The sequence below is a fragment of the Procambarus clarkii genome, unplaced genomic scaffold (assembly GCF_040958095.1).
Source record: "Procambarus clarkii isolate CNS0578487 unplaced genomic scaffold, FALCON_Pclarkii_2.0 HiC_scaffold_97, whole genome shotgun sequence".
Lineage (NCBI taxonomy): Eukaryota > Metazoa > Arthropoda > Malacostraca > Decapoda > Cambaridae > Procambarus > Procambarus clarkii.
In genome coordinates, this window is record NW_027189130.1 from 4625401 (window position 1) to 4638518 (window position 13118).

The 13118-nt window shown below is 41.0% G+C and overlaps 1 protein-coding gene across 1 annotated transcript; it reads left to right on the top strand.

The window, feature by feature from the left end:
- The first annotated feature begins 285 nt into the window (after nt 1-285).
- On the top strand, nt 286-678 carry LOC138360139 (uncharacterized). Its single transcript, XM_069320077.1, has one exon. It carries the CDS (start codon nt 286-288, stop codon nt 676-678), a length of 393 nt encoding a protein of 130 aa, XP_069176178.1.
- The last annotated feature ends 12440 nt before the right edge of the window (nt 679-13118 follow it).

Sequence of the window (13118 nt, forward strand, 5' to 3'; positions counted from 1 at the left end):
ATCTATGCCCGCATGACTGTGATCTATGCCCGCATGACTGTGATCTATGCCCGCATGACTGTGATCTATGCCCGCATGACTGTGATCTATGCCCGCATGACTGTGATCTATGCCCGCATGACTGTGATCTATGCCTGCAAGACTGTGATCTATGCCCGCATGACTGTGATCTATGCCCGCATGACTGGGATCTATGCCCGCATGACTGTGATCTATGCCCGCATGACTGTGATCCATGCCCACATGACTTTGAACTATGCCCGCATCACTGTGATCTAAGCCCACATGACTGTGATCTATGCCCGCATGACTGTGATCCATGCCCACATGACTTTGAACTATGCCCGCATGACTGTGATATATGCCCACATGACTGTGATCTATGCCTGCATGACTATGATCTGTGCCCGCATGACTGTGATCTATGCCCGCATGACTGTGAACTATGCCCGCATGACTGTGATCTATGCCCGCATGACTGTGATCTATGCCCGCATGACTGTGATCTATGCCCGCATGACTGTGATCTATGCCCGCAAGACTGTGTTCTATGCCCGCATGACTGTGATCTATGCCCGCATGACTGGGATCTATGCCCGCATGACTGTGATCTATGCCCGCATGACTGTGATCCATGCCCACATGACTTTGAACTATGCCCGCATCACTGTGATCTAAGCCCGCATGACTGTGATCTATGCCCGCATGACTGTGATCCATGCCCACATGACTTTGAACTATGCCCGCATGACTGTGATATATGCCCACATCACTGTGATCTATGCCTGCATGACTATGATCTGTGCCCGCATGACTGTGATCTATGCCCGCATGACTGTGAACTATGCCCGCATGACTGTGATCTATGCCCGCATGACTGTGATCTATGCCCGCATGACTGTGATCTATTCCCGCATGACTGTGATCTATGCCCGCATGACTGGGATCTATGCCCGCATGACTGTGATCTATGCCCACATGACTGTGATCTATGCCCGCATGACTGTGATCTATGCCCGCATGACTGTGATCTATGCCCGCATGACTGTGATCTATGCCCACATGACTTTGAACTATGCCCGCATCACTGTGATCTAAGCCCACATGACTGTGATCTATGCCCGCATGACTGTGATCTATGCCCGCATGACTGTGATCTATGCCCGCATGACTGTGATCTATGCCTGCATGACTGGGATCTATGCCTGCATGACTGTGATCTATGCCCGCATGACTGTGATCTATGCCCGCATGACTGTGATCTATGCCCGCATGACTGTGATCCATGCCCACATGATTGTGATCTATGCCTGCATGACTGTGATTTATGCCCGCATGACTGTAATCCATGCCTGCATGACTTTGAACTATGTCCGCAAGACTGTGATTTATGCCCGCATGACTGTGATCTATGCCCGCATGACTGTGATCTATGCCCGCATGACTGTGATCTATGCCCGCATGACTATGATCTATGCCCGCATGACTGTGAACTATGCCCGCATGACTGTGAACTATGCCCGCATGACTGTGATCTATGCCTGCATGACTATGACCTATGCCTGCATGACTATGACCTATGCCTGCATGACTGTGAACTATGCCTGCATGACTGTGAACTATGCCTGCATGACTGTGAACTATGCCTGCATGACTGTGAACTATGCCTGCATGACTGTGAACTATGCCTGCATGACTGTGAACTATGCCTGCATGACTGTGAACTATGCCACCTTCAAAGTGTTGATTTTGGTAACCTTAATTGTGAATGGAGAAAATGTTCAAGACGAATCTTGGGTGTTTATCCATGCACTCATTGCAATCTCATATCGGGCCTTATGTCCACATCTACACTTCAAGAAATTGTTTACAAACGAATGGTATCCTTTTGTTTGAAGGGAATCGCACATCCAGCAAACTCAATCAATTCCTTTTTATTTATTATAGTCACTGCCACTCCAACTATCCCAGAAGAACAAACTTAGTTGTCAGGTAATACAACTTAAGAATGAGTGATACATATATATCATGGTGCAGCAGGTATACAGCATACAATAAAACAACTTGTCAGCAGTAAAAGCAGTGAGACCCCCAGCTGGATAATTGTAATTTTCAAGGAACTGCTGTGACAAAGAGACGCCTTACTGTTAGGAATGTTGAGTTCTATGGAAGTCAGATCTATGTTGCATGAACTGTGTTGGGAATGATTTTGATCTGGGTTTGCCCCAGAATCATATACATGGAGACTGCCTAAGGTGTATTTTTTTTTTGTATAAAGCCATTGAATGATTAGTTTAAATTAATCCTTTAAACTGTATTCTCAATGTCAGACATTCATGTTATGTTTTTTAACACTTTCTTTAAGATAAATAGTTCACTGTAAACCTATGTAAACTAACCAACTATATAAATGTACTAAACATACATTCATTAACAATATTTTTTTAATGTATTGTTTGTAAGTGCAGCTTGGACCGTTCATCACGGCCGACAGAGACTTACCTGTATCCTGTTTGGTTATGCGCAGCTTGGACCCTTCACCGTGGGTACAATTGCAGTCAATCAAGTAACCATTGATGGTAAGTGTACCAAGCTGGGTGGAGCAGTAGCGATCTGTGGCAACAAACAAAACCAATATTTTATAAATATCTTGGGTAATGTTTTTTGTTATTTGCTTACATATGTATTAATTGTGTTTTACATATCATGATTTCTATTTAATTTTAATTAGTTTCAATATTTTTAATTATTATTACTATTAATTTAATTACTATCATTATTTAAATTGGAATTATTGCTAATTTAATTATTATTATTATTTCTTTTTAACAATTCCATGAATTTTTATATAGTGACAGTGTTTCGTGTAGATGTTACTGAATTCAGCAAACTTGTTCATGAAGAACTCTTCCAAATCCAAAGAAAATGTTTTGAACGAGACGAATGTCATCTATGTCTTTCCACGCTCACTTTGGGAATGGCAGCCCCAACAATCTCTGTACATAGGCAAGACAGTATGACTATGGTGGTGCATTTTAAAAATTTGTGGGCGAGATAGGGCGTGAAATTCCCATTCATTTTCACGAAAAATTCCCATAGACTTCAATGTAATTTTTCCAGCAGACGTTTCCTATGTTTTTTAAATGGTATTACATAGACTTGTCATTTTCAAATTTTGGTGTAAGATGAAGTTTGAAATTATCAGTCTTAAGTGTAAACTACCTGTTGATTTCAATGTAATTTTTCTTCCAGAAGACTTTTCCTGCAAAATTTAAATGGTGTGACTTAGAGGACCCGTTTATTTTTTTTGGGAAGAGAGATGTGGTATGAAGTTCCTGTAGATTTACATGTAAAATTCCCATAGTGTTAAAGGTAAACTTCCCAGCCCGTAGCCTTAAATGGAGATCTTAGGGTCAAGACTTAAATAGAGTTTTTTGGTCATACTCTCTAGACTTAAATTAATTTCCTAGGCCATCGAATGTAAACTACCTAGGTCATAAATTTGAATGTAAATTTCCTAGCTCATAAATTTGAATGTAAATTTCCTAGCTCATAGACTTTATTGCAAACTCTTCCAGTAGACTTAAAATTTAATCTCCACAATTTTCCTAGGCCATAGGCTTAAAAAGAAGTCCCCACAGAGTTCCAAAGTTTCCTATCCAAGATATTCGTCTCCGGGTTTACAATTAGTTTACTAACAGCGGACGTCTCAGTGACTTTGCAATAGAGCAGTCTGTCATCCAACACCTTACACCTGCCATCCACCCGAGCACCACCACTGCCCCTCCCGCCATTGCAAGCAAAGCACTAGTGTTAAGCTGATTCCTCTAGTTTCTCTTATCATTGTTTGTTATTGTTCAGTTTCCACGCTGCAATTCACCCGTTAGATGTCTGGAAAGGTATTCAACTAAAGGTTTCCTAACCTAACCTGACCTAACATCTGGATCAGATTGTAGGCAGGGGAAAGAATAATTATTAGCAATTAAAATCGCATTTACAAACATTCCTCTGGGCGGTGTGTGTGTGTACAGGGAATAAATCTCATAAGAACTGTCTCCAGCAGGTAAGCTCGAGGAAGAGAGACAAAGACAGGAAGAGGCAGATAAAGAAAGGAAAAGAGACGGAGGAAGATATGATGACCAAACTACACTTCAGGACGAAACGAAACGTCGTCGTTTCTTCATTAACTGGTGTTTCGTTTGGTCATTATATCTTCAGCCACGTTATTGTGACTCATCGTTTGCATAGGGAAGCAGAGAGAGATGATGGAGGTAAGAGTGTGAGTAATTATTCCCAGGTGCACCCCATGGTAATTCCCTTCCCGCCAAACACACACCGAAACTACGACGTTATTACAAAGTTCGAACAAGTTTTAACACCTCCTAACCAATTATAACAGCCAATATAGCCAGTTGTAAAAACGTTCTAATACGTCATAAACACGCTAAGCCAAGATGTAACAACTTTATTACAAGTTGTAACAAGCGGAAAATAGAGACAGTTTCGGTTTTTGTTTCCAGGGTTATAACCTTTGCATTCCTTCATCTCCCATATAAAAGTATGGGAGATGTATTGTAAAACACTTATATGCGTTGAATAGGAAAAATGCAAACAATGATTCATATTCTAGGTAGGAACTAAAGACGTGTATATTAGTCTACATATTATACACTACATAGTATTAGATAATTAGTAAACATTGCGCTAACTTTCCCTTTCACTTAAAAAAGAAGCATTCAATGACTCACAATAATTTACTTTTCTAAAGTTTCTCAACTGATTATAGAAAAGGTTTTGCACCAGGTTTTGTCATAACCAGAAACAGGAATAGATATTTAAATCTTTTCGTTCGTTATATTACAAAGGGTTTTTAGCATTGTTATTTGTCACTATATATGAAATACACTTAGTAACAAGTGTTAATATTTTGTTTGTGAATAATTTTATGCAAATAGCAATGGACCTGTAATAATGTTTTTTTATGAAGGGTTTTGTAATATTTGTCTCAACTGTTTGATTTCACAGAAACTTCCCTATGTTTAGGATATGGCCCAGCCAATAATCATTAGCAGTTGCAAGAAAATTGTGCAATATCTGCCCTATCTACTTGTGGAACAATCATTGCCACAAATCATTGACACCATTTTACTCAAAATTGTCAGTGAACGTCTTTTAAAATTCTGATTTTTTATATATACTTAGCAATTATAATCTTATTTTTAATTTTAAAATAACAAATTTTATTTTGAGTTACCTTGTGAGGATATGCTTCCTAATGGTACAGATTTGTGCCTGCTCTTATTGTTTATGGTTGCTTGTATGTGTGCTTGCATGGCACAACTTCGTTATTTGTCATCCACTGTGTGTCAAGTTTGGTCTGAAGAGTCTAAAGAGATCATCAGGTTTGACCTGGGTCATATAGTCCTGTTGCAACTGAGTAAACAGATGAACAGTATCAGGCCTGGTGTACCTTTACAGAGGAGAAGTGAGTTTTGGTGGATACTGTGGTGGGAGGGGCAGAGATGGGCCCTTTCTCCTCAAAACCATTAGGTTCTAACCACAATCCCTCTTTTCCCCCTTTCTGAGACAATTTCGCTTTTCGCTGGATGATGTGGAAACCAAACCACGACTCTGGCTGAGGAATAGGTGCGCGTGCCAATCAGATACGTTTACAGAAAAGGCGAGAATGCCTAGCTTCTGCCATTGGTCAACAGGGGACGCTATCACGGTATCCAGGGGAGCATGTGGGCGTCATGCCTCAGGGCGTCATTCAGACTCCAGATTTCAAGAAGAGTGGACGCTGCCACACCAGAGCTCAGGGTCAAGTCGAGGGGAGAGTGTAGCTTCTTGCCCAGGACAGAGCGTGCTCGCACATGCCAAGTCAAACCCGTCATGCGATGTGTGTGTGTGTGTGTGTGTGTGTGTGTGTGTGTGTGTGTGTGTGTGTGTGTGTGTGTGTGTGTGTGTGTGTGTGTGTGTGTGTGTGTGTGTGTGTGTGTGTGTGTGTGTGTGTGTGTGTGTGTGTGTGTGTGTGTGTGTGTGTGTGTGTGTGTGTGTGTGTGTGTGTGTGTGTGTAGGAGAGAGTGGGTGGGTGTAGGAGAGTGGGTCCAAAGTGACCCAGGAGTCATGACGGACAATAATTAATGTGGAAGTTTCAGGACTATGCTGGAGCTCTTTATGGTCGGTGTCTGCTGATTGGCCAGCTCGTGTGGTGAAATCAAGTTATTCCTGTGACCTGGAAGGAAAAATGGGCATCCGGAAGTGTAGAAATTCATCTGATGCAGCTTGAGGTGGTCCTCAACGACTTTGTGCGGATTCAAGGTCGGGCTCCCACGCTGACGAGGGAGATATTCTTATCTGCATAACTCACCACCAGAGTAGCAACAGCCTGCTTGTCGTCTGAGGCCACCTATATCATCGTCGGGGAGAATGAATGTCAGTGTATTAAGGAGTAATCGAATGTAAAAACGGGCCCATATCTCTTTTTGTAATATTTTAGGGATAAGTAATCACCCAATCTCTGATGGATCAACCAGAGTATATCTTGCGACGTGCTTCCTCTGTGCTGGGATCTATTGAGATTGTGAAGAGTCAAACTGTCATCTCGGTGTGAGTGACAGGTTTTAACATTTGAAGGTGGTGTCGCACCACTGTGGAGTGACCGATGTGTGTGTGCCTCTCTAGCCTGACATCTTGTCTGCAGAGTCTCGACATCTCATGTCACGTCATTTATTTACATATTTATTCTCTGCCCGTGCTTCTAAACTATTCATCAATATTAGCCAAGCATCTAATATTTACTCACATGTCTATATTTCCCATGACCTCTCAGTTGGGTCTGGTTTGCTGAATACCTCTCACAGGGGGTAGACTCGTTTTTCGTGGGATCATACAACTGCTCTCGCACAAGACTCACATATATGACTTATTGCTTATAGTCAATATTTTGCTTATGAAATAGTATATATGTGGTATATTCCCAGTTAATTTTTTTTCAAGGCCCAAACTCTTCCTCACGTACCAATTTACTTCTCACAGTACCCGTCCATCGCCGTAGACAGCATAATACAGAGCAGCTACCTCCTAATGAAGGTTCGTAGTTTTGTTTTGAGAAATATTAGTTGTTCTTAGTAAATTATAATAAGCACTATAATTTATTACATAAAATAAAAGTGCTTCACAAAAAAAAATTATATACAGTAGTTTGTGCTATAAAGATTGTATTGTTGGTACGTCAACAGAAAACGATATTACGTTGAAATGTCTATGGAGTAAACTGCTGCAAACAGGATGGTATAGTGTCAACTACCAACTGTAGGATGGGTATAGGGTCCACTTCCACCTGTTAGGTGGGTAAGGGGTCCATACCACTTGTAGGATGGGTCTGGGCCCATCAACTGCCCATAAGATGGGTATAGGGACCACTATCATCCACAGGATATCCATGGGGTGCACTACTGCCCACTGGATGGGTATATGTTCCACTTCCACCCAAAGGATGTGTGTGGCATCTACTATACCGCCCACAGGATGGGTATGGGGTCCACAATTACCCACAGGATGAAAATTTTGTCTACTACCACCCACAGGATGGGTATGGCCTCCATTGCCGCCCGCAGCGTGAAAATAGGGTCCAGTACTGTCCACGGAATGGGTATATGCTTAACTACTGCCGACATTATGAGTATATCGTCTACTACCGCCCACAGGATGGGTATGGGGTTAACTACCACCCATAGGACGCATATGGGGTAAATTACCGCCCTTAGGGTGGGTATTGGGTCCATTACCGCCCACAGGATGGGTATGGTTCCCACTGCCACCCACACGATAAGTATGGTGTCCACTACCGCCCAAAGGATGGGTATGGCCTCCACTGTCATATACAGGATGAGTATAGGGTCCAGTACCGCCCACAGGTTGGGCATGGGTTCATTACACCCCACAATATGCTAATGGGGTCAAGTACCGCCCATAGGATAAGTATGGGGTCCACTACCGCCCACAGGATGTGTTTGGGGACAACTATCATCCTCAGGAAGGTTCACTACCGCCGACAGGATGGCTTTGGGGACCACTATCTTCAACGGGATGGGTAAGGGGGGTTGACTTCCGCCCACAGGGTAGGTATGGGGGTCATGGCCATCCACAGGATAGGTATATGCGCCACTACCGCCCACAAAATGAGTATGGGGTCCGCTACCGCCTACAAGATGGGTATGAGGTCCACTACCGCCCACAAGATGGATATTGGGTCAACAACCACTCACAGGATGGGTATGGGGTGGTGGCACTACTACCCCCCAGGATGGGTATGGGGTCACTACCACCCACAGGATTGATATGGGGTCCAATACCGCCCACAGGATGGGCATTGGGTCCAATATCACCCACAGAATGGGTGTGGGGTCCATTACCGCCCACAGGTAATGGGGTAATGGGGTAATGAGCAAGGGGTCTTCTAACACCATCAGGATGAGTATTTTGGGTCCACTACTGCCCATAGGATGGGTATATGGGATTTATAATTATAATAAGCACTATTAGTTTATTATAATTTATTAGGTAAATTATTACTACTTAATTATTATAATTAAGTACCTAATTTCATCTTCATAATTTCCTACTTTGTGATTTAAAATTGTTCTGTATCTAGTGTTACCCCAATCTCCCAATCTTTATAATTAATCCAATCAACATTACCATTGTGATCATTGCTGTCTTCTTATATGTGCTAGCAATATGCTGTATTGTGCCTATTATTCTTTGTTAAATTATTATTCAAACTGTCAATGCAATCCATCTGAGCTACCTATGTACTTTAATATACATTCAAATCTCTATCGTCTCATTTTTGTCTTGCAATGTACCTGTTATCAATTTACAAATTTTGCTGTGTTTACCTACTTAAAATTTTCTGTAAGATTAAGGACCTGCCCGAAATGCTGCACTTACTAGTGCCTTTACAAGAATGTAATCACTATGCTATGTATCCTTACAATCCCAATGTACCTTCCTGTATATATATCTATATTATTAAAAATGGAAATGTTCGTTTGTTCAAAATCGCTAATCTCCGAAAGCTCTTCACCGATTGCTTTGAAATTTTCACACAACATTCCATTCGCATCCGGCCAGGTTTATATATAAAAAAATGTTTTTTCCTGTCAAATGTGAGACATGAATATAGTAGATATAAAAAAAGATTCGCCTATTCGAATGCAACGTTGTGTCAAAATTTCAAAGCAGTCGGTAAAGAAGTTTCGAAGATTTCCCCTCATGAAAAACACAGTATTCCAAAAAAACATGTGCTTCCCCATCACAGACATGACAACTATATAGCATGTACATAAAAACGTGCTCGGATGCGAATGGAACGTTGTGTGAAAATTTCAAAGAATTTCGGTGAAAGAACTTTCGGAGATTAGCGATTTTGAACAAACGAACATTTCCATTTTTATTTGTATAGATTTACTAGCAGTACCTGGCCACGCGTTGCTGGGGCTCAGAAACGCATGTGCGTTGCTGAGCCACAGTAACCTTCCCAGTCCTCCCCACCATTTCCCTCTCACCCATCTCCCCACCATCTGCACGACCCTCTGCACTACCCTCTTCACCACCACCTTCACCACCATCTTCACCACCACCTTCACCACCATCTTCACCACCATCTTCACCACCACCTTCAACTGCATCTTCACCACCATCTTCACCACCACCTTCACCACCATCTTCACCACCATCTTCACCACCACCTTCACCACCATCTTCACCACCATCTTCACCACCACCTTCACCACCATCTTCACCACCACCTTCACCACCATCTTCACCACCATCTTCACCACCATCTTCACCACCATCTTCACCACCACCTTCACCACCATCTTCACCACCACCTTCACCACCATCTTCACCACTATCTTCACCACCATCTTCACCACCATCTTCACCACCATCTTCACCACCACCTTCACAGCCCTACTTCCAGTATTCCTAAATTTTAAAACCTCTTCCCTTCCCCCTATCACTGATGGCTCTTAAGTCTTCTGGACAGAGCTCTCCTTCTCGCACTATATTACTGCTCCACAACTATATATATATATATATCTATATAAATAAAAATGTAAATGTTCGTTTGTTCAAAATCGCTAATCTCCGAAAGTTCTTCCACCGAAATTCTTTGAAATTTTCGCACAACGTTCCATTCGCATCCGAGCACGTTTTTATATACATTCTATATAGATGTCACGTCTATGACGGGAAAGCACATGCTTTTTTGGATTACTGTGTTTTCACGTGAGGGGAAATCTTCGAAACCTCTTTATCGACTGCTTTGAAATTTTGACACAACGTTGCATTCGAATAGGCGAATGTTTTTATATACCTACTATATACATGTCTCACATTTGACAGGAAAAAACATACTTTTTTGAAAAACAGCGCCATCTGTTGAATGTAAGAGCAACACACCGTGAATTCTCCGAAAGTTCTTCACCGATTGCTTTGAAATTTTGACACAACGATCCTTTGAATACACGTGTGTCTCTATACACCTACTATATAGATGCCACACCTGTGACAGGTAAAAACATTTTTTTTTTTAAACAGCGTTATCTGTTGCATGTACAAGCAACATTCGCAATACTAAATATCTTTCAATTCCATTTCAATGTTTCTGATTGCATTGATAAATTTTATTTATATAGATTTCGATTTTTTTTTAATTATTTTGTATGACATTGTGTTGGAATTCAGCTGTGTTGTTTACCATACCGTTCATTTTGTGAGTATAGTTTATTTTAGGTTGAAACCCACTCCACCATCCCCTCTTCCTTCCCACCATGCCCCACACGACTCCTGGTTCAACCTTGAGGCCGAGCGGACGTCTGGACACCTCCTCCGCCTGGGAGCCGCCTGTTCACATCTTGTTTTCGCGTTTTGGTTTTGCTACTGCCTTTTGGCATCCCTTTTCAACGGTCCGATTGTACGACACCTGGTGCACATATCCCCTTGGGTCACGGGATTGTTGATAGATTTTTTTTTTGGCGTGTTCTGGCTGGATCTCCTGGTTTTTCAAAACTAGCATGTTTTTTTCCCTGTCACAGGTGAGGCATGAATATAGTAGGTATATAAAAAGACGTGTTTATTCAAATGCAATGTTGTGTTAAAATTTCAAAGCAATCGGTAATGAGGTTTTGAAGATTTTCCTCACATGAAAAACATGAAAAACACAGTTTTTCAGAAAAAAGCATGCTTTTTACTGTCACAGACTGGCACGTCTAAGAAGAATAAGATTTCTCCAAGCCCGTTATTGAAAATTTGAATTATATGATCGTAAATGCCTTTTTGCTCAAACGTTAGATTAGGGATATTTGATTGCACATACAACAACCGATCACCCGTGCTGTAATTTTGTTCACGACGCAATTCTACATCGAACGAAACAGCAGCAGATCGATTCGGTGACGGCATTCCCAATTGGCTGAGAACTTTGTTCGCAATTTGTAAGCACAAATCCTTAATCATTATCAATGCTTCGCTGTAGATTTCTGCTGTGAAATCCATGTTCATATTTGAATTTTCCTTGCGTATTCGACGGACAATATTTTAAGCTAAGTGCTATTTATATTTCTCCCATAACTCTGTTTGAGATGAAGGAAAACAGGCGGTCAATATGATTGCAAACAATACATGAATTTAATTTGGAAGTGACGTGTTTGATGCATTATTAATGCATACATCCCAGCGTCTGTCGTTCTCCAATAAATACAGAGTTTGACATGCACTACGGAAAGTGGCATGTGTAACGCCATTGAAAAATCTCAGTTGCTGGAAAGACGTTGGACCGAGCACATTTACCAACAGCATGCGAATAAAGAAGCATTTATCATGATAGGGATACACGGTGTACAGTGTGCCTATCATAGTTTATTTGAATATACCAGGTTGTCCATCGACCTGCTCTCCTCTTCTGCGTCGTTCAAATGATTTTCTGCTCGCATTCCATATGTAATATAGAGGCACTTCCGAATACAGCAGTGTTTTCGCAAACGGGTCATTTTGACATAACGTTAAGAAAGCAGTTAACATTGTAGCCGGTGGATTCATAGCTATTTGTTGCACATTTGCAGCAGTGAAATATACGCGTTGTCCATTTTCTTGTTTTTAAAAACAAAACAAAAAAATACTAAAAAAATATTTCAATTAAAATGCAGATCAATTGACACAGCTCAATTCCACCGCCAATAGCAATGAAAAATAAGAACAGTTAAAAAAAACGAAATGAAAAATAACAAATATACTATACTCACGAAACGAAAAGTATGATAAACAACACAGCTCAATTCCAATGCAATGTCACACAAAATAATTAAATCAAAATGAAAATAAATCGATATCTATGAAAATTCTATTTATCAATGCAATCGGAAACATTGAAATGGAATCAAAACATATTTTATACAACTTGTATTGCTATTACGTGCAACAGATGACGCCGTTTTTCAAGCAAAGCATGTTTTTACCTGTCACAGGTGTGGCATATATATCGTAGGTACATCAAAACACACGCGAATTCGAAAGGAACGTTGTGTCAAAATTTCAAAGCAATTGGTGATGAGCTTTCGGAGATTACAGCGTTTGTTGCTCTAACGTCCATCAGATAGTGGCATTTTTCACAAAAAGTATGTTTTTTCCTGTCCAAGGTGAGTCATGTATATAGTAGGTATATAAAAACATGCGCCTATTTCAATGCAACGTTGTGTCAAAATTTCAAAGCAATCGGTAAAGAGGTTTCGAAGATTTCCCTCACATGAAAAACACATGACAATCACAGTTTTTCAGGAAAAGCATGTTTTTTTCTGTCACTGAAGTGATATTTATATAGTATGTATTTAAAATTCTGCTCGGATGCGAATGGAACGTTGTGTGAAAATTTCAGAGCAATCGGTGAAGAACTTTCGGAAATTAGCTATTTTGAACAAACGAACATTTACATTTTTATTTATATATATATAGTTGTGGAGCAGTAATATAGTGGGAGAAGGAGAGCTCTGTCCAGAAGACTTAAGAGCCATCAGTGATAGAGGGAAGGGAAATGGTTTTAAAATTTAGGA